This window comes from Meriones unguiculatus, chromosome 18 (genome assembly GCF_030254825.1).
Source record: "Meriones unguiculatus strain TT.TT164.6M chromosome 18, Bangor_MerUng_6.1, whole genome shotgun sequence".
Classification (NCBI taxonomy): Eukaryota; Metazoa; Chordata; class Mammalia; order Rodentia; family Muridae; genus Meriones; species Meriones unguiculatus.
This window is the reverse complement of record NC_083365.1, coordinates 62,180,763-62,207,657: the sequence shown is the minus strand read 5'-3', so window position 1 is coordinate 62,207,657 and position 26,895 is coordinate 62,180,763. Positions and strand designations below refer to the sequence as shown.

At 39.0% G+C, this 26,895-nt stretch overlaps 1 protein-coding gene across 3 annotated transcripts in view; it reads right to left on the bottom strand.

Moving 5' to 3' along the window:
• LOC110563726 (contactin-associated protein like 5-1-like) overlaps positions 1–26,895 on the bottom strand; it is a 785,262-nt gene that overhangs the window by 47,796 nt on the left and 710,571 nt on the right. For all 3 annotated transcript variants that reach the window (XM_060371606.1, XM_060371607.1, XM_060371608.1), the window contains 2 exons: positions 12,059–12,189; positions 5,659–5,743 (listed from right to left, as the gene is read on the bottom strand). In XM_060371606.1, coding sequence (XP_060227589.1) covers positions 5,659–5,743; positions 12,059–12,189 — 216 coding nt within the window. The remainder of the gene's footprint in view (positions 1–5,658; positions 5,744–12,058; positions 12,190–26,895) is intronic.

Sequence of the window (26,895 nt, the reverse complement as noted above, 5' to 3'; positions counted from 1 at the left end):
TGAAATGGAATGCTTTTGAAGAAAACTGAGATAAATTTTACACAATTTTCCCTTAGAATCAACTATGAGAAATGCTTGCAGATCTTTATTTTACAGTAGAAAATGTCCCTCAGACTAATCTTTCTAAAATTGTGGAATGAGTACCATTTGTTCATGATTTCTGCTCAACCCTTGCTCTCTCTGTGCCATGTGACTCACATTCTTCCTAAACCCTTCTTGTTGTCTCCATGTCTGTGCTTGTCTGAAGCTTGGCTTCAGTACCTTTATTGTCTTTCATTTTGTTTTTGTTTTAAGATTACATTTATTTATTTGGGGAGGAAGAACATATTTGTCATGGCAAATGTATGGAAATCAGGAAAAAAATTGCCAGAGTCAATTCTTGTGGGTTCTGGGAAATTAAACACAGGTCATGAAGCTTGGTGGATAGAGATCTTATGGAACCATCTGCCTCACCCTCCTCTATTCTCTATAATGGCCCTTAAATTAATTGTGTCTGTGCAGTCCTGAAAGCAGTATGTATATAGCTCCCCTCATTTTCTGCCATAGATCAGTCACAGGCTACAAACTTGAGTTTAATGGTGACCCCGAATAACTATCCTAACAGTATTTTGGGTGTGCAGGAAGGTCATCTAACTTCAGGAAGATATTCTTTATTCTTAAAACAGTAGGAAAATTTATTGAATCCTGTACTCAACAATAATCTAATCCATTCCTACCTGACACCTGATATAAAACATCATAAGCAGAGGACAAGATGACCCTCAAATACTCATAGGCATATTGATTCACTCTTCGTTGTATTTATGTCTTTGTTAGGTTCAAAATGGCGAAAGTTCCTATCAGCATCTTGTCCAATAGCAAAGTTCATCAAAGGACTTTAGAAGAGAATGTCCTCATAGCACATTCATGGTTTATCTGAATTTCAGCTGGACAGATAGCTTAGACAGTAAAGTCATCATCTTGCAAGCATGAGGGCCTGCATTTGATAACTGAACAGAAATAAAAGCTAGGCCTAGGGAAATTGTTCTCAACCTTTCTAGTACTGTGACCTTTAAATCAGTTTCTCATCTTGTGATAATTCCAACCATAAAATTATTTTGTTGCTAATTCATAATTGTAATTTTGCTGCTGTTATGAACAATAATGTTAATATTTGATATGACCTCTATGAGGGTCTTGATACACAGTTTGAGAATCGCTGGCTTAGAGAAATGTATCTATGACCCCAGCACTAGAGAGATGGAGACAGGCAGATTCCTAGGACTTGCTGATCAGCCAGCTTAGCATACTTTGTACATCACTCAACAAAGAAGGTAGACTAAGCCTTAAGAACATTACTCATCCTCTGATGTACACACACATACACATACGTGCACACACACACAGAAACACACATACTCACATATACACACACACACAAATCTGAGATTCATAGTAAAAAAAAAAACAAAGCTTTAATAAACTTTCCCCTCAGATTTCTACACTATCAGTGAAAATAAGGATTCAATGACTCAAAATACTTTGAGAACATGCACCAATATTAATAGAGCAGTACTACCAACAGACTAGACACACTAAAATACATTTTTCCCTTATTAAAAGAACAAACATTTAATATTGTATTGAACTTCAAGAAACAAAATCTAAACTATTTTAGAATATAGGTGCAAATTTTTGATAGAAAGGAGTTAGACCTAGGCAGTGTTAAGGTTTGTGGTGGGGATGGAGAAGGGTGAGGAACAACTGGCCTATTTTAAAGGAGACTGAGAATGTCAAGTCTGGAAACTTTGCAAAAGGAAGATGGACTGAAATCTCAGGGTAAACTTATGGGAAACCACAGCAGAAAGAAAAATCTCCTGACACAATGGGGAGTAAGCAATAAGTCATGTTCACCAATGATGTGCCCCAGAGTAGAGAAAACAATTGAATTAAACATGAATGTAAACAGTATAGGAAAAAGATATGGAATCAAAAGGAACTTGGGAAGAAGAGGAGATTAAGCAAGAAGAGTGTGTGGGAGGGAGCAAAGAGGGTGAGTGTGAGGAAACTATGAAATCAGGAAGGAATACAGAAGATAAAAATCATATAGCGCAGTACTAACATTGACAGCATTTCTTCTAAGAAGGTCTGTGGAAGGCTTTAATGCCATTGAGCTTCAGAAATCAAATTTATATTCTTGTTCTTCTCAGAAAAGAAAAGAAATAACAAAACAAAACAAAAAAAAAAACACAAGAGACTGAAATTATTCTAATCAGTATCCATGTAACACCTGGTAAAAAAAAAAAATGAAAATTTTACCAAGAAGGAAGTGCTCCAATTTCAACTCTCCAGGTTCTCAGAAGTCGGGTCCAACTAAATATGTATGTACATGTGTGTGCATGTGTGTATCCTCACATGTATGTGCACACATGCACACATCCCTATACACTCAGACACAGCCAACACAGAATAAAGAAGCTGCCAGAGGAAAACTTTAGAAAACAGCTAGTAGCAGAATTGGATCCCCAGAGAGTCAAAGAGTGGAACTGGCAAAGGCAGAGTGTTCAATAATGATTATCACTATGCTCTACAAACAGATGGAAACCAAGGACCAAAGCTTTTCTTAATTTAGAGTTTTGGTGGCCAAACAATAGAATTTTAGAAATAAAAAGAAAAAATAATCTTTAATGTGATTTACATATTATGTTAATCGTAGTTAAGCATAACTGAAGGGAGTAAAAAAAATCACGTGTAAAAAGTAAATAAAAACTGGCCCGCAAGATGGTTCTGTGGTCAAGTACTTGCTTTAAGTACTTTAAGACTAATAAGCCTGGATAGAGTATGCTCTCCTGAACCAAGTGCTTAATGTCATGCACCCATGTTTCTCTCTCTCTCTCTCTCTCTCTCTCTCTCTCTCTCTCTCTCTCTGTCTTTCTTACACACACATACACACACACACATACACTCACAAAACTATGAGTAAAAATAAAAGTGCTTTATATGCCTAGAAATCATACTGTTTTGACAACAAAGTTTTAAGAGGGTGAGATATGTGAAGTGAAATTAGAAAGTCCAAAATTAATCTAATTCAGATCTCAGTTGAGTACATAGAATGTGAAAGAATCAATAGTTGATATGTTGAGAATATGGGAATTAATGAATAAAGATGAATACTGAATGTGACCGGATGCAAAGATACATATGAACTAATTAATATACTTGGGAAGTATAAAAATATGAAGCAGCAAACTTTAAAAAGTAATCTACAAGCAGACACATAAAATTTCAGAACATCAAAACACACCCAGACACAGGCATAAAGGTTCTTATGCTTAAGAACATATAACCAAAACAGCTGTGCGTGCTGGGCATGGAGTAAGTTAGAACATTCAAAAGCTGAACCAGGTGACAAGAGATTTCAAGAGCAGCAGCTGAAGCCAGGAGACAAGAAGGAAGGGGTGTGCTCACTGGCATGTCTACATTTCATATCTGCTCTTAAAGAAGGATGGTGGTGACTGGCAAGCACATTTGAGATTTTGTCAATGCATCTCTCCTCATATAGACAGTTTCAAGCTCCCCTCATGACATTATGGAGGCAGAGCCGGAGAGGTATGCATTGGTAGCAGTCATGAAACAGAGGTCATGCTACTCAGAATGTACTTGTGCCTGCTCCTCTCTCTCTCCTTTTCACCTTCCCTTCCCTCCTTTCCATAGCTGTATAGCAAAATGGTCTTCCAAGGCTCAAGATGAGATAAATATCTTGCTTTGGATAAAAGTTTATAATTCGGGACTTTAAGGCAGAAAAAAAAAAATGCATCAAAAACGTTTGACCCCAAAAGGAGAAAATCACATTTTGCACAAAGCAGAAATGTCTAAGATACAGAGAACAGGAAGTAAAAACTCACCAGAGCCACGTTAGTCAGAACAAACAGCTGCAGAAATAGCATTTTTATTGTTGCCTAATATTAGGCAGTGGGGAAAGGTAAGAAATAACCCCATCTGGAAGTCATTCGTATTGATTGACTCATTTGTCTGTGTCTTTGGGGAAACTGAAATTGACATTTTCTAGACTTACGCTGCATTGACATTATCTTCTGGAAATGCTATAGTCTTTATAAATTTAGGAAACTGAAGAAGTTGTGGATCATTTCTTATCCTGTACAAGCTGTTACACTGTTAACACAACACATTATCTCCAGTCATTTTTTCAGAGGCTGTCTCCTGTCTTGCAAAACTATATTCTATACATGGGTCCAAGTAGCTTCTAGACTCTTATTGGGTTTTAGTAGGTAAACAAAAGCACCCAAAATACCACTCAAAGACCCTCAGATTTTCTGAGAAGTCATTCCAAAAGGTCATATCAAGATTTAGAGTTAAAGGCTGCAAAAATTTCACAAGACAGTGATTTCCTGTGTTAAGTCCATTCCTACTTAAAATACCCAAAGTTGTCAAGGTTTTCTAAGATGTACTGTGACCAGCAGAACCACAGAGAACATGACAAACCACAAAAGCAGCTGAATCCATAGGAAATAAAGGGGCAGAAGTTAAAAATTACAAATAATTTCAAAATCTGAAAAAGACATGCATTTGCTAATTTGTAAAACACCTATACCCAGAGTGTATAGATAATAAAACACTGGAGCTAGGGAGAAGGTGGCCTGAAGATCTGAGTGTGAAGCCCCGGAGCCCATGTAAATCCAGATTTAGTAGTCTAGATATCTGTAACCCCAATTCTCCTAAGGCATGCTGAGAGGAGTAGAGAGAATCCCTGGAAGCACATAACCCAGAACCATCTACGCTCATGTACGAAGCACAGAACAAGAGATCCTGTCTCAAACAAGCTAAAACAACCAATACCCAAAGGAGCTGATCTCCAAAAGCATCTCATGCCACATGCTTGCCCACAATCATACATGTGAATGTGCACACACATTATATATTGTACCCATGAAGAATGCTTAAACTAAAATTCTACCCTGTTTTCTACACAAATCATACATGAGGCTTTCAAAAAAAAAAATGTTAAAAGAAATTCCCGAGAAAAGGTATGACACAAAACAAAGGCCTGTTTTCTACATTAGTTGTAAACAAATATATATTTCAGCTCTAAAAGGCATTGTTAAAGATCCCTTAAAATATTAAATTCTTTAGGAAAGTGTAAAAAGTTCACTGTTACAGTGGCAACACATATTGTCAAACAGATAGTGAAAATTCACAAAACTTGCATGAAAACAAGAGACTCCTTTCTTCTAATGTGAGTTTCCATCGTTATTCTGATGCTCAGCTTCCTGCTTCATCCCTTTAGTTTAAAACTAAGGAAATTCAAGTAAAAATTTGACTACCTGAAAAATTAATAATTGTGAATTTTAAATTAAGATGTATTTTACTTAATTGTTTGATTACTTTATCTTTCTCTCTGGATTACTAACAATTAATCAACAAAATAATTACCATAGATAACAAACCATTAGCCAAGAACTAACCAATTAATAAAGCCAACATAAATAGCATTCTGCACCATTGCTAAATGCCTGCTTTTGTACATCCTGTTTCAAAACCTGCATTAAGACAGGTTGGGGTCAAGGTCCTCATATGTGAATCACTGAACACACCAACAGAGACTACAAATCCATTAATCTTAACAAAGGCCACTGAGAAGTATAAAACAGAAAAACAGACCTGTGACTTTGCCTAGGATGAGTGACCTCGCCGTCCGGAACTCGGCTCCTGGGGAGAATTTATAGCTGAAGAGTTGCTGGTCTATCTGCAGGAAAAGGAAACAAAGCCATCACCCCAGGTTTTCAGAAGGTGTAAAGCACCCCCACTTGTAACAATCCCTCACAGGGCACCAGCTATCAGAGGATTCTCTCTCAGGAGAGAGTCTACCTGCCCCACCAGTTGTCGCACAGTGCACATATAGAACCTTTCTTTTGTCCTTGAAAACTAAGGTCTTTCACAGGTTTTCATTCCCTTTGAAGCCCTGCAGAGCTATTTTCTGGTATTTATCTTCCTGCTGAGAATTTCTCACCAGATCAGTCTCTGAAAACAAGTAAACAGAGAAGCCCATTTGGAATGTTGAATGAGACCCAGCAGTGCTGCCCATTTTCACTTCCTCCTCCCCTCTTGGTCTAACAGCCACCATCTTTTCCTTTTCCTCCATATCCTGGACCTGTTCTCAGGTGTGGACTATAGGACTTCCTAGTAGTGAAATGTAGTTTGACACAGTGTGGCTACACATACTGCTGCTCCAGACAGGGCTGGCTGATCACCTCACAGTGGGAGGCTTTGAGTTCTAGGGAGCTTCTTTAGCAATCACTCCTGGCTTCAGGCACTGCTGATTCTGTTTGCTCCCTGATTCTCCTTCCTGTGCTGCCCACCAATCTATCTCAATTTTTCTCAGTCTAGTCAGATACAGCAGGTTTTTCCAATCTCTATTATTTAGGGGAAGAGTGCACATTCATGTACACTATTTATAAGTCAGCAGACAATTCCAGATACCATTTCTCAGGCACCTTCCACTTTTTGTCTGAGACTAGGTCTCTCTTTGGCCCAGAATATCACCAAATAGACTAGGCTACTAGGCCAGCAGGCTCCCAGGGAACAGCTTGTCTCTACCTCCTCTCTCACCCTCACAGGGATGACAGTGTGTGTTTGTCACCTATCCTAGATAATTGTAAGGCTTCTGTGATCGGAACTCACATCCTCATGATGGTAAGGCAAATGCTTCATCCATTGAGCCATGCCCTCTGTCCTCCTTTTCCAATATGAAAATGCAAATGATACTACCCTCATCATTTGATAATACAAAGGCTAAACAGGGAGATAGTCATACAGTGGGCTGAGTGAGTTTTCTCTGTTTGGAGAAAATAGAAGGGATTAGGACTAATACATTATCTTCCCAGCTAGTTCCTCCTTCCATAACGTTCTACATATGTTCACTAAGTAACTCTCTTCAGGAAGCTCCTGACCTTGTAGTTTATCCTAATACTTTAGTATAATTATCCATAGTGTATGACTTAATTCTGTTTCACTGTGTTTTAATTAGACTATATTTCCTATATAATGTATGAGAAAGGATGCACACACTTACTTCTGAATGTTTTCTCCTTACACTGCTATGAAATAAATCAACAAAGAAAGAAAAGTCCACCAAGGTGAATCGCTAAGCCAAGTCACACCTTAATACATAAACAGTAGTCCATGGCCATGGTGTCTCTGGACTTGGGATCCTTCTCTGTGTCTCCATGTAGCCAGGTTTGTCTACTAGTCCTTGAAAAGGCAATTTTAGCAGCCAAATTAACAGAGATGGGAAGATCCAGGGGTGTCAGGGATCTTACTTGATGGCTGAGTGCAGTGATAACCACATGTCCTTTCTTTCCTGAAATGCTTCTTACAGGTTGACCTGAGACTAAGGATAAAGCAGGAACCTTTGACTTGCTGTTGTTGTGTTTGTTTGTTTGCTTACATTGCACAACTTTTTCTAGTTAAAGAGAAAGAAATATATATTGGCTTGGGATGGAGGTAGGGTGGTCAGAAAGACAGCATTCTATCTTCCTGGCTCAACAAACCAACCTGAGGATAAAAACATAAAGTATCTGCTCTAGTCTTGTCTACTTTTTCAGCACTTTGCAAATAGCAAGTGGTTGCTTATTATCAAGTATAAATTGATTGGTAAAAATTATATAGACAAAGAAAGGAAATATTTTATTGTTCTGTGTTCTACTTGTCTTTTTAATTCTGAAGAGGACAGAAAATGTGAAGGTATTAAAAATGTTATTTGTAAAATGAGCAATAGGACATGCCCCATTTTCCTAGAAGGGCTTCTTTAAAATTATAAACAAACAAGGTGTTGGGGGACTAGTTCAGTCATTGAAGTGTTTGTCACTCAAGTACAAGGACCTGAGGTCAGTCCCAACACTCATGTAAAACGTCAGGTGTGGTGGCATGCAATTGTAATCCCATTACTTGGGAGGAAGAGGCAGAGAGATTCTTTGAGCTCAATAGAGAGCTAATAAAACCTCCTTTGTGACTTATGTGACCTATGAGAGTGCTTATGTCAAAATAAATAAATAAACACATAAATAAATAAAGAAAGCATCTCCTCAGAAGCAAGACCTCTGCTTTTCCTCTGGCCCCCACATGGAACCCACACATATTACACAAGCAGGAAGTTATAATTACAAATCCTATCATTCAATGTACGTAAGTAGCTGTACTCCCCACACTAACCCAAATGCAATAGATGAATGGTTAATTTCTGATGTATGAGAATTATTTGTCTTATATATCTGACAACTACCTCGGAACTTCCATCTAATTGGAATAGCTAATAGTTGTTCTTACCTTCTTCCATGGGCCACATCAAATCCTTCCCCAGTGTGCTTTCCTAAAATTCTCTCCATGGCTCCCCAAGTGGCAGGTTTCAAGTGACAGAAGCTTTCTGTCTGATGTTTGCCTTATATCTCACTTCTAAATTTATTTTTCTATGCAGTGATCACAGGGAGATCAAAAAGTGAGGCTACAGGCAAGATACTCCCAAGCTTAAACCCTAAAGTCATACCTCTTGTCTTGGTTTAGTAATGAACTTGATACAACATAAAATTGTCTGGAAGGACATCTCAATGAGAGATTGCTCCATTGATCTGACCTGTTGGACGTGTCTGTAAGGAATTATCTTAAGTTAATTCATGTGGGAAGACCCTTCCCATTGTGGGCAGCACCATTCTCTAGGCAGACAGTCCTAAAGTCTGTGAGAGTAGAGGAACCAAGTTAGGAATAAGCAAATAAATGAGTGTATATACACATTAATTTCTCTCTGTTCTTGAATGTTGATGTGACTAGTTGTTTTAAGTTCCTGCCACTTTGACGTCACTCGTGTTGTGGACTTATTTTAGCTCAGAAATTGTGAGCTAAAATAAACCTCTTCTGACCTAAGTTGATTTTTGTCTGGATATTTTTCACAGCAACAGAAACAAAACTAGAATACCTCCCCTTCCCCACAAGGTCTCATCAATCTTTATCACATAGCATCTGCAACCATGTGGAATCTACCAACTTAGTTCACAAATATTCACTAAAGACCTGATGCTTTGGACTGTTTGGTAAAGAAGGAGATTTGCAAATGTAAAACAAGTTCCTGTATTTCTCAAACTTACATTCTAGCAGAAAGTTACAGGATATAAAATAAATAAATTATATTCCATGTCAGATAGCATGATTTACTAAGAGAAAACAATAAAATGAATTAAGGATAATAGACAGTGTAAGGGAAAAGTCAAGGTAACAGATTGCAGGACACAGGAGAGGTCTGGATAAAGATAGATGTTAATATATTAGCAAAGGCATGACACTCAAAGTGTAAGATTGCATAAGATAGGCAAATACATGACTATAGCTGCAAAGCAGTAGGAGTCTAATAGAGTCCTGTGCATACCACTGGGTAGGAGAAATGACAGAAGACCAACAAAGCGACAATTGTGGTCAACTAATGAGGCAGAAGAAACCTAAGGGAAGAATGGCAGTATTCAAGCAAATTGTAAGTCAAGTCCCAAAGGGTAAGATCAGTCTCGACAGCAATATAACAAGTGAACCAAGGTTTACGCCCATGATATGTTACAACTTCCTCTGCTGTAGGAATGTTTGGGTCCAGTGAACCAGAGAGTGGGCCTGGTCTAGCTGCTATAAGGGGCATGTATCATCGTGTTTGGGGGTTAGAAACTGTGGTTCCTTGGGCGTATGTACCTTTCAGTTCCTGAGAAACTGAGGCACTTTCTCAGATAGTGAAGTGTTTCTTTGTATATTCCCTTAGACATCAAGGAAGCTTGGAAGCTCAACACAACAGTTGGTGTTAGCCTTTAAATTTGTGTACCTGCTTGCAAACATCATTGTATCCTGGCAAATACAACTGTATTGATTCTGGAAATTGCAAAGTATATTCTGTTGCTCATAAGGGTATAAAAGTCTGATTGTGCTCAATAAAAGTATCACAGCCTCAGTCTTTCTGGAGCCCCTCCTAGCTAGGCCTGGTTTTATACCTTGACTGGTCATATCAGGTAATCTTGTCCTGGGTAAGTAAGTATGCACACTGAGACATGGGGAAGTGAGATATAGAGTCCTGCCGGAAAGCTCATTAAGCTTGGTAAGTAAATATTTCAAAGGCTTCGGAAGTCCTGGAAACTGGACAGATACAATAGGACAAGGCCCTCTACAATTTGTTGCCTAAATAAGCACATTCCTACCAACTGATCTTCCTTTAAGTTGTACAGTGCATGGCAGGTTTCCAGCTTTACTAACTTGCAACCCCTGCTGGAGTGGGTTGTTTTGATATTACTGTCTTTAAGTCATTTCTACTCCTGTAACCCCTCCTCTATACTCATGTTATCAATCTCAATAAAACTCATTGGTTCAATAATTTGGATTTAGTGGCATTCTTATGTTGGCTTGCTGTTTAATTCTAATATGGAGTGAGTAGACATATGCTCATGCCTCCCCAAAATTATTCCTCACGACACTTTACCTTTGGGTTCTGCAAAAGTAGCCTTATTTATGTCATGAGTAGTTCAATTTTTATGTAAAATTGTGGGACTAAGGGGGAAAAATGGCATAATAGTTAATTTTTATTGTCAACTGCATGGAAATTAGAATCACCATGGAAACAAACTCAATCATGTAGGGGAGTTTATATATTGGACTAATTGAGGTGGAAAGACCCACCTTAAATGTATGCAGCACCATTCCAAAAACTGGAATTCTGAAATAAATAAAAAGTAGAGAGTGAGCTGAATTCCAGCATTCATCTATCTCTGCTCCATGACTGGGAATGGAAGTTGACCAGCTGCTATATGCTCCTGTGGCAATAATGGACTGTACTCTCAAACTGCAAGCCAGAATTCAGCTAAGTTCTTTCTTATATATTTTGTCACATTAAACAATAAAGTAGCTAATATGGAAGATGGACTTTGGAAATTGGTATATATCGACTTTTCCAAGATATTGTAAAATGATAAAGTCTAGCAATGTGAAAAACTGATGAGAAGTAGTTTTGTTCCCTTGAAACAAACATCTTTGTTGGTTTGTTTGCTTGCTTGTTTGGGTGTATTTAATATCTTGTGGAGATGGAAAGGTGTTAAAGAGATTAGAATACAGAAGCATATTGTAGCTGTGCTCATGAGAAGGACATGTGGTTTCAGTCATAAGCATTAGGGTGTCTCTTAGAACTCTGGGCCATTTAGTTTAGCCACGGGAGAGAGAGAGCATACAAGCTCTCAGGTCCAGGTAGGAAGAGATAGGCTAACACGAGTGTGTGATGCTTCTTTTAAAAGATCTATAGTTCACGGAGGAAGAGAGAAGAGTCAACTTCTGAGAGACAAGATGCCATTGCATCTGCTGGCAAATAAGGAGGAAGGCATTTGAAGTGACAAGTTTGGAGAGGACACAATGAATGGATTAAACTTCCCTAACAAAATTGCGATTGCCAAGCTGATTTACATTTTTGTTTTATGTTATGATCAAAGAGAGGTGATCTGTAGTTTGGCTGGACTCTACTAAGATCTGCCCTGTTCTGCTGTTGGCTCTTCATATAGAGTCAAAGAAGCCTACCACATTGTTTTCTTAGACAGCTCTATCTGTGCACACATGGACCCTTCAAAATCCTTCTCTCTCTTTTTTTTTCTACCCAGCCAGCTCTTCCTTGTTATCAAGAACCAGCTTGAAGTAAGAACTAAACAGTGTTGTACAGCGGAGACCTGTGTCTTTCCAAGGGCTTCTATGTCACCTGTGTCCTCCTCTGTACCCACCTGCACCTGGCCATTTCCCTGCAATCCTTTCTACAGTCTTCAGTACTTTCCTCTTTGCACACATCCCTTCTTCACTCAATCTGATTAAGAGCTGATTAAACTTGAGCAAAACTAGAATTTCCAGTGTTTCCTTCTCTCTAGTAGTTTCTGATGGAATACTCAACAGTTTTCATTTCTAGCTCTATTCCAGGTGATGGAAATGCCAGTGGGGGGATTGAGTCAGAATCTCAGACATGTTTAGCGGAGAAGCCTTGGCATGTCGGCTGAGTGGAAAGTTGAAGTACCTGAATGGAAAGTTCTGGCCCTTCTCGGCTAATCTTCACCTGATGAACCCTTCTGTTGGCCAAATTCTCTGTGCTGATGGTGAACACATGACTTTCTTCCTTGCTTAGTCCATACCGAACTTGTAAACTTCCTTGAAAGAAAATAAAGGGGGAATCAGAATTAAGACTAGCAAGTAAAACATAGAAAAATGTGATAAAATTGTTCATAAATTATTTTGGGGGCCTCAATGAATAAGCATTTTTTAATCTATATGTTCATTGGAGTTGAGCTACAATTTTCTTAATATAGATACTAATTAAAGTGAGTGTGTGCGGTTGTTTTTGTAGTTGTTTTGTGTATATGCCATTTTAAATTCAAGTACAAGTTTGAGATGAGCACATTGCTGTAGACCTGTCCTGTCAGCACAGTGTAGGCTGAGACAGAAAGGGCAGGGTTTCAGGAGAGCTGGAATACACAGTGAGACTGTTTCTCAAAAACAGATAGAAAGAAAGAGAAAAAGAGAGAGCGGGAAGAAAAAAAGGAAAGGAAAAAGGGGGGCCCACCAGAGGGGAAGGAGGTGAAGAGAGTGGAAGAAAGAGATACACTTTGACAAACACACCCACTGATCTGTTATGTAACTGGAATGTGAGAACATGAACATGGTTATTTTCATGACATGGTTCTCTTGCAATCACTTTCTTCTTTCTGAGCTGGAGAAAGAGGAGATCTCCCTGTTTTTACCCACTTTTATGCAATGTAATGTCTCCAGTTTAAGTGTGGTCTGGTCTGAAGACATGGTGACCACTCTAAATCTTCATGGCCCCTTAGGAAATTCAAAATTTACCAGAAGAGTATTTTTCAAACAGCTGTTCATTATACATGATGTCAAGAATTTAGATGACTGAATCTCAACCTTAGAGCTTAATGAAAAAGTAAAGGATATTTGGTAGAGTCTGGAAAGGCATATGAAGGACTTCCCTTTCTTGTCTTTTCCTATGTAAGAAGGAAGAGGGTGCAGAAAGACAAAGCATTACAGCATAAACAGAATGGATACTGTAGTATGAATATTCTTTTTTTTTAATTTGAAAGCTACTCTATATGAAGTGGCATGGAAGAATAAAAATTATTTGGCTTCTTTATCACAGGCACATTTGCTCATTTCACCTCTCCAACAAAGCTGGCTGAGATGGATGAGCAGAGTGGCTTAAGCTGCTTTTCCACTGCTGTTGGGTCAGCTGCACTGTAGCGCTGAACTCTTCATCAGACACCGGAAGCTCTCTCTTTGAGTACAGAAAAGAGCAGAGAATGTTTTGAACAGTGTGCAGTGTCATACGCTGAGAGACATTAAGGAGAAAAGTATATTTACTCACATTTGAGCCAATAAGTATGATTCCATACATTTCTATTATAAGTATATTCCATACATTTATATTATATTTGATCTTCCTAAAACCACTCTTGTTTTGTTTTTTTTTCCCATTGCTGTCAATCACAGGCTGTGTTCAAGACCAATATTCTGAGTCATTGTCCCAGTGCTAGAATCCCACTTTCCTTTCTTTGCACCTTTCTGTAAATATTCATTGTCTCTATTTTCCTTAGGCTTCTGCATACCACGCTCCTGCCTTAGACATACACAATGGTAAACACTTCAGGTTTATAGTCCCAGAGGTAGTGAACTGTCACAGGAACTGCAGTCAATACAACAAAGCAAATAATAGGCTAAGTGCCAGGTCAGAAGTACATTGGTCAATGCACCACACCGTGTTTATCTCCCACTTGGTCCCATTTTTCTCTCTAGAACACACTAGCAGTGCAGTGCATAAAGGGACACATCCTCTGCATTAGTATAGGCAGAGATTTGATCTGTATAATGTGGAAATTAAAAATAAAAGTTATTTTTAAGATGCACTTATCTCATCTTTTCCAAATATATTCCTGAAATAAACATTTGTAGTAGAATGTGCAGTGGTCTCCACAAGTACCCCATTAAATTTAAATGGGTCCTTTTAACGTTGATACACTCAAAAATTATATCTATCTTCTTTTTCTTCCTTTTTTATACCTTTGAACCAAATCTATTTTTATTCCCTCCTACCTCTGTCTCTCTTTATCACTATTTCTCTCTCTTTGTGTGTGTGTGTGTGTTTATGTGTGAGAAGTAAAGAGATTTGATTACTTGCATTCCATGCCTTTACCGACAGAGAAGGATAAACTGACTCTCAAAGGTTGTTTTCTGACCTCCACGCACATGGCATGTTATGCTGCACATGGATACAGAAACACACAATGAATATATTAAAGTTTTTTAACTTTTATTTTTTATATTAATTACAGTTTATTTAATTTGTATTCCAGCTGTAACCCCCTCCCTCAATCCCTCCCAATCCCGTCCTTCCTCCCTCATCTCCTCCCTGCCCCTCTCTAAATCCACTGATAGGGGAGGTCCTCCTCCCCTTCCATCTCATCCTAGCTTATCAGGTCTCTTCAGGACTGGCTGCATTGTCTTCTTCTGTGGCCTGGTCAGGCTGCTCCTCCTTCAGCCATGAGGAGATCAAAGAGCCAGCCACTGAGTTCATGTCAGAGACAGTCCCTCTTCCTCTTACTAGGGCACCCACTTGGATACGGAGCTACCATGGGCATCATCTGAGCAGGGGTTCTAGGTTATATCCATGCATGATCCTTGGTTGGAGAATCAGTCTCAGAAAAGACCCCTGTGCCCAGATGTATTTGGTCCTTGTGGTGCTCCTGTTCTCTCCAGGTCTTACTGACTCCCCCTTCTTTCATATGATTCCTTGTACTCTGCCCAAGGTTTAGTTATGAGTCTCAGCATCTGCTCTGATAGAGTCTTTCAGAGGCCCTCTGTGGTAGGCTCCCGTACTGTTACTTATTTTCTCCTACTTCCAAAGTCCATCCCATTTGTCTTTGTAAGTGAGGATTGATCATATTACCCCAGATTCCCCTTCATTTTTAGCTTCTTTAGTTTACAGATTTTATGTCTTTTATTGAAAATGATAGTGCAAGTGCAAAAGAAAATGATATTGCAAAATGATATTTCTACTGGAAAACAAAAACAAAAAAACTAGAACTGAGCCTAGTAAAAAGGAAGCTTCTTCAAAGGAATCACAACTCATACCCTAAAAAGTGCCCTTCTGAAACTGGACAGAATTGTATCACTTGCCTTACTAAAAAATTTTCATCATGGTTAGGTTTCTGCCTTCTATGTTCATCTAGAAAGTTCTTTGCTTTTTCCCCCCTTTATTTCACATATATAAGAAAATGAACCTACAGAAATAAAGTGTTGGGAATTGAAGAACTTCTTAATGAATTTACTTAGTTTTTGAATTCAGGTTTAGATACTAAATCTAGCTCATCCCAAAGGTCATATGTGTCCTTTACAATGCAACATCCCCAATTACCCAGTTATCCCTGTGCAGAGGGCCTTTCAGTGGGGAGAGCTTTACACCTTATGCTCCTTTCTTTCCCCTCATCCTGCAGAGTTCAGCATGTTGTTTCTCTCAGGAAACTACCTGGACTCTCCAAGCTCATAGGACTATTATCATTTCTATCCTAACATATGCTGTATTGTACTAACTATAATCTGTAAATTCTCTAGAAGTCAGGACAAATCTTTGGGATGTTTTTGGAGGAGACGTTAATTTGTATGTATGTAAAGTATGTATATATGCCAGTTTGCATGCCATTTGAGCACCTGAAAAGGCTAAAGGTCAACACTGAGTGTCTGCTTTGATTTATCCTCATCTATATTTTTGAAGCAGGGTCTCTCATTGGTTGACTTAGAGCTCACTGACTGGTTAGACTATTTGGCCACAGAGCCCTACACATCCTCATGACTCCACATTCTCAGCACTGGGACATTAGTTGCAGCTCACCAGACCTGGCTCTTCCATGAACATTGGGGATCCACACTCAGGTCTCCATGCTTCCACAGCAAACACATTCTTGACCCAATCATCTCTCCAGGACTCTAGTTCTGTGTGCTGTGCTTTTCTGAAGCATATACCTTTAAAGAGTTTTTAATCTAGTTGAAGGAGACTAAAGGAATAGTTTTTCCTTGTGCTGTGACATGTCTGTCAGGGATAAGGTACTTAAGCCCATATTAATCATGTTTGCCATTGAAATAGGAAATAAAATGTATGTATTTTATTGGTAAAGCACTTGATTTCCATATGCAAGTCCCAGCTTGGGTTGAATGCTCATCTCTGCAAATGCAAACACAACCAAATCAATGAAACCAACCTGTCCTACTTTGGTCACCTCATTTGGTGATACCATTACTCATTGATTACTCATATCAGAATCCCCATATATATTTTCAAGACTGTCCTGTGTTTCTTACCATATACAAGACCTTCTGGTCTACATAAAGTCAGTCTTGAAGCTATGTTCTTCCCACATACTTTAAAGTAGCTTTGCACTATATCTTGCCATCAGTGTTTATGACACATCTGAACTTTGCTTCAAGTAACATCTCTCCATCTTTCACATTCATGTATTTTGTATGATATAGTCAAAATAAGCATGCAATTTGGGAACCAATACTGTTGCTTAAATTATTTCAACAGCTCCCCAATGCTCTCAGATTATCTTAATAATTTGTACAGGGTTAGAAGACCCTGTGGCATCTTTTACCATGTTCCTTTAAAAATAGGTTATTTTACACTTTCTCTCACCAACTAAACTCCCTGAGTATCATATTTTTGTATCCATGTGTGCCAAGCTGGCATAGGCTTTTGACCTATCACACTTCTTTCTTATTCCAGATGGAATACTCTTATAGATCTTTGCCAGGATGCAGATTCTTGTTCACTAGTTAGGTACAAAGTGGTGTTTTCTTTATGCATGCACACACCAGTTTTCACATTGCTGGTCATCACCTATTGTGGTAGAGTCCAGTATTTGTTATTGTTATCAACTACAGATCTTCCACAATATCAATCAATATGTACCTTCCCATGCTTTACCTCTTTTTTACTTCTTCCTCTAAGATCCTGTCTCCTCTGAAAGATGTAAGATTTAGATTCACACTTAAGTGTCACTTAGGGATATCAGTCATGTTTAACATTTTCAGGGCCTTTCATCTCTCAACTAGTTTTAATTGCCCAGTCACAACCATGGCTTTCCTATGTGTATATATTTATATACATATTCTATCTACTATAAATAAAATGGGTATTGCAAGGAATTACCTGCATCCTACCTGCCTTTCTTCATAAAAGACATATTCCAAGTATGGAGCTAAGGCCTAGAGGTCTGCTCAGGCATGAAGGAAGGAAATGTAGTTTATGTGTTCAGTGGCTTATAAAAAATAACATCCTTCCTTTTGAAACATGATGGTTAGAGGAGAGGGAGAGCATTCGGATAAGTGAAAAAGAATAGACACAGAAAGACAGGTGGCAGGGGTTCTCACATATGGACTCTGAAAATGTAGATCCTATGGACTCACAGAGTAGAGTTGTAATTGTATGGGTGGGACAAACAGAGATACTGATCAAAGGGTGCACACCTCCAATTATAAGAGGGAGAATACGTTTTGAGGACACAATACATTGATAACCGGAAATGGAACCATTAAACACCGAAGCACTTATTTCAGAATCATAATTTATCTACTCTGCTTATACTGAGTCTTTGTCACTTTAAAGAGGTAAGATGGGGAACTGGAAAGAAGGCCTAGCACTTACAAGCATGTGCAACTCTTACAGAGGCCTGAGTTCAGTTTCAAGCATCCATGTGAGGCAGCTCACAACTGGCTATAGCTCCATCTTCAGGGAACTAATGTCCATTTCTGTCCTCTAGAGCACCTGTACACATAGGCACGTGCCCACACACAGACACATACCCATTATTAAAATATAAATAAATCTTTAAAAATATGATGAACTTATTCTGTATTTTTAAAATCTAATATTTGGAAGCTGTATTGGCAAAGCTATAGTCTGTGAAAGTCATAGTCACCTTTGTAGCAAAGGAAAATATATAGTTTATTCTGCACAGTTTCTATCTTGGACAATGGGAGGACAGATTATTAGGAAGAATGTCAGCCATTCTAGAGCTCTTTGAGAATTTTTCCTGAATCAGTAACCTCTAAGCTTCCCTCATCCACTCTGCTCTTATGGCTTTCTTGGGCTCAATTCATTCTTTATTCAAAACAACCTTGAAAATCCTAAGTGGGCACCAAGGCCTCCAGTGCACTCAATGGATGGGCTCCTCTTTACTTTATTCAGTCGAGTTCTAAGTACTTTAACAAGAAACAATTATCTTCTTCTATTTCACTGCTGCTTCTGTTTACGCTAGCACAAAATATCCCACAACCTGTCTCACCTTTAGCTCAAATGTGTTTGTACAGAATCAAGTCCCATTACTGCACCAGAATGCAAATCAGTTGTCAATTTTCCGAGGCACTCTCTTCTTATCTATATCCCTATGCCCTGGTTCATGGCAGGGAGCCTTTCCTGAATGGTAGGGAAATATGCTGAACGATGGAATGAAGTTTCTTTAATTTTAACTTCTGACTTGATAGTTTTAACTGTTGATTAGCAGAATATGAAATCGACTAGAGTGATAGCCTTAACTAAAGAATTATCTATGTCACCACAGCCTGTGGGTATATCTGTGGGGGACTCTCTTTACTTCTAATTAATGTGGGAGCACCCAGCCTACTTGAATGACTATTTCTGAAGCAGGACATCCTGAACTCTGTGTATAGGAGAGGAAAAATAAATCAAGCACTGAAACAGGCAGGCCTGCACACATTTAGTTCCCTCTGTTCTCAATGGCAATTACTATGTGAATAGCTGTTTGACTCACCTGCCTCTGCAACATCTCTGCAATGATCTGCTGCGGCAATGTAGAAATGTAAGCTAAATATAGCACTTTCTACCATAGGTGGCTTTATGTCAGGGTGTTTTATCACAGGAACAGAAATGAAACCAGAACAGGTGTGAACAAATCTTCTCCAGCTCCTTGCTTCAGACCTATGCTTTGAGCTCAGTCTGCACATGTATATGAGACACTGGGTTCACAGGAGATACTCATTGATCATTCATGTGCTTAGAGATCCCTTAAGCTACTAAACATGTGTGTTTCTTTCTTTGGAGATCAATTAAGATTCACTTCCATTAAAAGAAGAACATTACTCCTATTTGTATATGATATATATGTTTTGAAGGCAACAGTCATTAGGACTCATTGCAGTAATTAGTCTTTAAAGTAGTCCAATGTGGCAGCGTTATGAATTTCATATTATGCTTTATGATCCAATTTCTTTTGACTAAAGACATTCTTCATAACAACACTTAAAACTTTAAAAGTCTAGCAGTAATGTTATTCATATGTGTCTGAATACTTTTTGATAGTTTCACTGGGCACAGAGATGGATGGAATGAAGGAATACTGGGTGACCATCTGAGGCTTGATGCCTGGTTGGTGGATTCCTGCTGAGAGATTCTAAGTCCCTCTCACAAGGAACTCCTCCCATGTTCTTCATCTCTCTTTTGTCTTGGGAAGGGTTCAGCCTATGCAGAGCATCTATTGACATTTTCCACATAAGGTGCACCTGCACAATGTTTCAGGTGCCCACTCATGAAAGCAAGGCACCAGGGAGCATTGGAGAACCACACGCAGTCATTGTGAGGTGGTCAAAAGAAGTATTACAAGAGAGCTGATTCAGGTCTAAACAAGGAAATCACAAGGTGTTTCAGAGGAGAAACATTCTGAATTGGTGTCTGGAAGACTATACAATTTAGCAATAGAGGCTGGAGAAGAGTCTTAGTCTGTAGTGTTCGGGCTGGACCACCATAACGATTATGTCTTCTGCATGTGTGGGTATGGGTGTAAAGGCACACAAATACATACACCATCCCATTTGCAAATAGCTCTATAGTTGAATCTAGAAAGAAGAACATGCCTGACTTTATGCAGTTCCTGGAGCAGAGAAGGTATGTACTCACAGGAGTTTGGCTACAGGTAAGGTGGAACTTCAGCTATGCACTATCATTGAAAAGTTATTACCCACAATTGACTTTTCTAATCAGAAGCCTGTAGTTTTGCACATAGGGATGAGGATCTGCTATTTCGTTTTTCCCTTAAAAGCTTGATTGAAAATTAAATTAAACAAGAATGAAGCAAGGGAGAAAGGAAAGATGAACATAGCTAGTATTGTGCAAAGGAGGCTGAGACTCTTGTGTGTTTGGATGGAGGGTGGGGGTGTATGTGAAGACTAACTGGAAGACAGTACCTAGCACAAGTTTGGGATGAGGAAAAAACTGACCCTAGGGAAGTTATTAACTCAAACTTTGAGCTTTGTAAAATACCATTAGTGTCTTCTATGTAGTACTCAGGAAAGTCCACTGTGAATGGCAGCTTTGGAACATCTCTACCACTGTGTTCAGAGTTGCGGTAAGTGGTAGTCAAACCACTGTACAATCATTATGATGCAGGACTAAGCTGAATCCTACTCTATTAAATAACCTGCTCTACATGGTGATCTCTTAGGAAGCTAGCTTACTTCAGGTTAATATTGCTGAAATGAAACACAATGACCAAAAGAAACCTAAAGAGGAAAGGGTTTATTTGGCTTACATTTCTAAACCTTATTCTATCACTGGAGGAAGCCAAAACAGGAGCTCAAACAGGGCTGGAAACTATATGTGGGAACTGTTGAAAAGGCCATGGAGGAGTGCTGCTTACTGGCTTGTTCCTAATTGCCTACTCTGTCTGCTTTCTTTTTCTTTTTTTTTTTTTTTTTTTGAATTTTATATTTTTCTTATCAGTTACATTTTATTAACTCTGTATCCCAGCTGTATCCCAATCCCTCATTCCCTCCCAGTCCCTTCCTCCCTCCCTCATCTCCACCATGCCCCTTTCCAAGTCCACTGATGGGGGGACCTCCTCCCTATTCATCTGATCCTGTTTTATCAGGTATCTTCAGGACTGGCTGCAAAGCCCTCCTCTGTGGCCTAACAGGACTGCTGCTCCTCCCTTGGGGGGTGGGGAGGCCAAAGAGCCAGTCATTGAGTTCCTGTTAGAAATAGTCCTTGTTCCCCTCACTTTGGGAAACCATTTGGTTACTGAGCTACCACAGGCTACATCTGAGTGGAGGTTCTAGGTTATATCCATACATGGTCTTCGGTTGAATGTCAGTCTCAGAAAAGACCCTGTGCCCAGATATATTTGGTCCTTGTGGAGCTCCTATCCTTTCCCCATCAGACTAACTCCCCTTCTTTCATATGATTCTCTGTACTCTGCCAAAGGTGTGGTCATGAGTCTTTGCTTTGAAAACACTGCTAGTTAGAGTCTTTCAGATGCGCTCAGTAGACTCCTGTCATACGTTCAATGCACATCCCATCTGTCTTTCTAAACGAGGATTGATCATCTGTCTGCTTTCTTATATAAGCCAGGACCACTAGCCTGGAGATGGCACCATCCAAAATGGGATGGGCTCTCTACTATCTATCACTAATTAAGAAAATGCTTTACAGGCTTTCTTATAATCTGATTTTATGGAGACATTCTCTTAACTAAGGCTCCCTTCTCTCAAGATATTTTTACCTTGTATCAAGTTGACATAAATCTACCCAGCCCAATTGAGCCCTTGTCAACTTGACATACAGAGATATCACCGTGAAGCCACAACCTTTCCTTTCCCATCCATTGCCATGATCTCACATTAAAAACATAAATAACTTTATAAAATTCCAACAGTTTCAGGGGGATGGTGGTGCACCTTTAATCTCAGCACTTGGGAGGCAGAGGCAGGGAGATCCCAGTGATTTTGAAGCCATTCTGGTCTACAAAGCAAGTCCAAGATAGCCAAGGCTACATCCAGAGAAACAGTGTCTTGAGAAAAACAAAACAAAACAACAGTTTAACAGTCTTTTCAAATTCCAAGTGGATGACACCTAAATGAACATTGGTACAAAGTCTCAATTTATTTCTAATATCAGAGATCAGACCTCTACTCTTGCCTGATATGTCTAAAACAAAAAGAGGGAACTGTAGAGAGCTGCGGAATGCTGTGCCTTAAAGATGGAGCTGGTTTCCGCCTTCCACCTTCCCGATGGTGAGTGCTCTCTGTCACAAACAACTCCACATTTGGCTAAGGCTGAGGATCTGGCTTGCTTCCATGTATGTGGACCTATCTGCATTGCCCACATGGCATGCTGGGGTTGGCTACCCAGAAGCTATTTAAGCTGTGGGCTGGCTTTTCCCAGGGTCAGATGATTGTTCAAGGTTCCTGAATAAACTGCATTGAAAAAAAAAATCTAAAATTTATTTCAAAAGTTCAAAATATTTCAACTGTGAACTCCTATAAAATTCAAACTTAAGATAAATCCTTTGCTATTTTAAGAGGGAAGAACCTGAGCACAGCCATGATCTGAAAAAAAAAAAAAAAAACCAACAGTGTAAGCTTGCTTAATTTCTTGGATCCACACATGCTCCTCTTGATTTGGGTCACCTTTATGAATGCACCTTTTGGAGGACATGCAGATTGTCTTCCAAGCTCAGGACTGATCCACATCATGGCTGTTGCTTTTCTCGGTGCCAACCAATGTTACTGGCATCTCTAAAATGCTGGGATTTTCTTCTCTACCTGTATGGCACTTTCACCAGTATCCTCTCCTGAGCTCTCTTCAGGGGTTCCAGTGTCAAGCTTTAGCTGCTCTCTATGACCCCTGCATTCCTTCAAAACCAGTACTACCAGCATAAATCATACAATGCCGAGTTTGGCTGCCAATAGAAGATACACCTTGGCCACTTTTGAAACACAGCCTCTGTGTCCTGATCCTGAGGAAACACTTCCTATAAGACTTTGCCTTAATGATTCTTGTTTCTCCTCAATCACAGCTGATTCTTCAGCCCTGGCATACTAACATTCACTATCTAAGCAAAGCAAAAGTTTCACTTTAGTGGTTCTCATATCTTGTAAATAAAAGCCAATTCTTTAGCCTCAAGTTAACCCAAACCACAGATTCTTAACCCAAATGGCCTGGTAGCCTGGTATTCTTGCTTCCCTCTGAAACTTCACAAGCCAGGCCTCCAGCACCTGTACTGTTTTCAACATTCTTATCTCCCAAGCTCCTACAGAACACTTCACTAAGTTCTTGAAACTAAATGGCTATTCTAGCCCAGAGTCCCAAAGTCCTTCTATACTCTTCCTAAAGTCAGTCATAGTAATACTCTGGTACCAACTTGTCTTAGTGAAGGTACTATTGCTGTGATGAAACATCATGAGAAAAAGAAAGAGATAGGTTGGCTTACAACTTCACCTTGTAGTCCATCATTGAATAAAGCCAGGAAAAAAACTGAAATGGGGCTGTGATATGAAAGAAGGAACTCACATAGAGGCCAAGGAGGAGTGCTGCTTATGGTCTTGAACCTTCTGGCATGTTCAGTCTGCCTTCTTAAGGAACTCAGAGCCACTAGCCCAGGAATGGATTTACCGACAGCTGATGGTCCCTCCCACATCGATCACTAATTAAGATCTTACAGCAAGATCTTAAAGAGAAATTTTCTTAATTGAGGTCCCCTCCTTCTCAGATGACTTTAGTTCCTGTCAAATTGACATAAAACTATCTAAGCCAGATATACTTTCTGGTGAACTAAAGATATATGTCAGTGGGTAGAAGTGGTTGCTGAGAATGACACTGATGATATCTGCATAACACACACACACACACACACACACACACACACACAATCTCCTCAGTTTAATATGATTCCACTAGTTCAGTGGTGTGAAAGTTGTAGCTTAGTCAGAATAATATTCATGTCTTTGGGCCTTGTATCTTCTCAGTGTCTGTTAGCACAACAACAGTGTTCTGTCAAATATGAAGAAGACAAAGCAATTTGAACGGGCTTCAGGAACTTAAATGAAAATATAAATGATGGGTAATTAGAGATGATTTTCTAAACCATTTTCTGAAATCATTAACACACAGAATAATAACTAGCTCTTAAATAGCTTTGGGCATTTCCCACATGCAGAACCTCACATAGTCACAGTGTCTTGCTTGTTGTCACAGGCAATTCATTACTCAGCTTCTTAGTCGGAAGGGAGGGGGAGTTGCATTAACTCTGGGCTCTAAAATTTCACCTCTTCAGAGGTGAGAACCCTCTCCAAGTTTCGTTATTCTTAGATCAACTACAGAGTTTTATTTTAATCTTGCCTTAGATACAGGAACATGGACTTGCATCCAACTGGAATATGTGTCCAGAGAAGGAGGAGAGTGAGATCTGCAGAGTGCCCCGCTGTGTGTCTTGTAGCTCTTTGTGTGCGTTTACCCAGTATAGTAGAGCTCTTGAGGTCACCTAGTACTTAGGCTCATGGAGTCTGTTTCTTGTCCATCCACAAGACAAAATCTTAGTTTTCTGACATGATCTTAAAGAAGAGTTAGCTTTCCCTAGAATTAGAACTTTGATGACATAATAATTTGCAATGATTATTAATATATTTAAAGCATTTAATGAAATGCTCAGTGGTTCAGTGATTGCAACTAAAGCAGATGACAAATTTATAATAATACTCAGTCCATGGTTTATATTCTCATATTATGTATGAATTTGGCTTTTGTCTCTCTTATGAGGGAGGCTCGTCCTGTTTTCCATCTATCAGAAAGCCACATTTTCACAGATTAATCATTTATCCCCAAGTATGCCTTGCAAACAGTAGGTAATTCTTAAATTACTTGCTAAGTAATAAGTGAGTGATAAGTAACAACTTGAGCACATCTAAATTCACTTAGGATACAAGCCTCTGGGCCTGCCTGTGATAGAACTATTAAAATTAAGTTGGGGAGAGACATCTTAAGTGTTTTCAGTACCATTCCATAGGCTGGTGGCTCAATTTGGGGATTGTTTTGCCTAATAAAATAGAACTTTAGGGAATTTATTTTATCATGCATGGAAAGGCCTGGGAACTAGGGTGATTTCACCTTTAATGGCAGGAGTATGTGGTAGCAGCTATTCTCCCCTTGGCAGTTGAGGGAGAAGGGACAGGCTGAAGCATTACTGTAACTGATAAGGTCCTTCCCGTTCTCTACAGATTCTCCAGTTGGGTTCACCATCCTAAAGTATCCATACCCTCCCAAAGCAGCCTTGTTTTATGGCTTCAAATGCTTAGCCTACTGATGACATTTCATGTCCAAGCTATAATATTTCCTCTCTAAACCCACAGGTTAATGATTATGTCCCTATGTAAAATAGTCATCATCCAATTTAAAAAGTACCAATAAAATACTTACAGTTCAAATACTGTTAAGCAATCCAAATTCCTTACTAAAACTCAAGATAACCTCTTAAATTTAATCCATCATAAAATAATATGATAATAATATTAGAAACTACATACTTTTAATATATAGTATCAGGTGATAAATATTCCCATCATAATTCAGAAGAATGGGAAGCTAGAAAGGGAAAGAAAAAAAATCATCCTGAATCCCAAAGCAGAAACCTGTAGCACCTCAGACGGGGGAACACAATGGGAAAGTTCTACAATTCTATAGTTCCTCAAGGTAGGAAAAGCATAATGACTGGGGAAGCTAACAACTAAACACAACCCTGCAGAGTAGGGAAGCAGAGCAGCAGGAGAAGTTCCGTCTGTAGTGGCTGGAATGTGAACTAATAACTCCTCACACCTTGATAAAACAGGAAGAAAATACAGGACTTCCCTTGAGGCTAGGCCCTACCTCCCCAATGTTTCATGACTTCCCAAAACATTACCAAGAGAAGATTAAGCAACCTCGCACATAATCACACACATAGGAAACATTGCACAAGAGGTTATAGTCTTAAGATTCATTTTAGAAAATTTTTAAATCAAAATTTTAGTCTAGGATGAATAGGAATTGCAAGAATTTTAGGTAGAAAACAGGGGGGACAGAATAATAGGAGAGAAAAAAAACAACTCATCTTAGACAGGGTCTCTGGGCAGATGGTATGCATGAAGACAAAAGGAACAGCCTAAATGTCTAGGGTTTCTACAGGTAACATGGACTCAAGTTGTTCTGTAGGCCCCTCTCATAGCATCCAAGTATATTACAGTCCAGATGCAAAATGAATATACACTTCATAAGCTTAGGCAGAATGAAGCTATCTGGAACACAACAGTAAGTAACACACACATTGAGTATCTGGAACACAACAGTAAGAAATGTTAACTTGCATTGCAATTATAATTTTGATTATTGTTTTTTTTCTCTGTCTGAAGCTATATCCTCAGGAATTCAATAAAGGACCAGAATAAACACTGCACCACCTTCATCACTATTACCATCACGTTCATCATGACCTTCTTCATCTCCATCATCATCAAATTAGATGATGTTCTTCTATGTCATTATTTTTGTCACTGTTAAGATGATTCTGAATAGATCTCTGTTAATTTCATATCATATTTAAGGCCTCCTTTCACACCACAGGGATTTGGAAAAACAAAAACTAAACAAACAAACAAACAAACAAAAACAAGATAGTGCTAAACACAGAGACAGCTGCCTGTAGTTTGTCTCATTTGCAACTGCTATCAACTGAGTATATATTTCTTAATTATAAATTCAATCGGCTCAGTCTGCTCATTTTTCCTTGTATGCATGTGACCCCTGACCATTTGGTATTGGAGAACAAATGGTAGGCTCATCCATGGGGGAGGCGATACCATTTTCTGCTCTCACTATGATCAGTAGAGTATGTTATCTTTGTCCACACCCTCCCAATAACTTTTGCTGCTGTTTTCCTAATGGCTGATGTTCTGATTGAGCTTACTTAATAAATTTTCAATTTTATTTTTAATGACTTTAAAAAAAAGGATGATTTAATTCCTGATTGTGGAATTCCT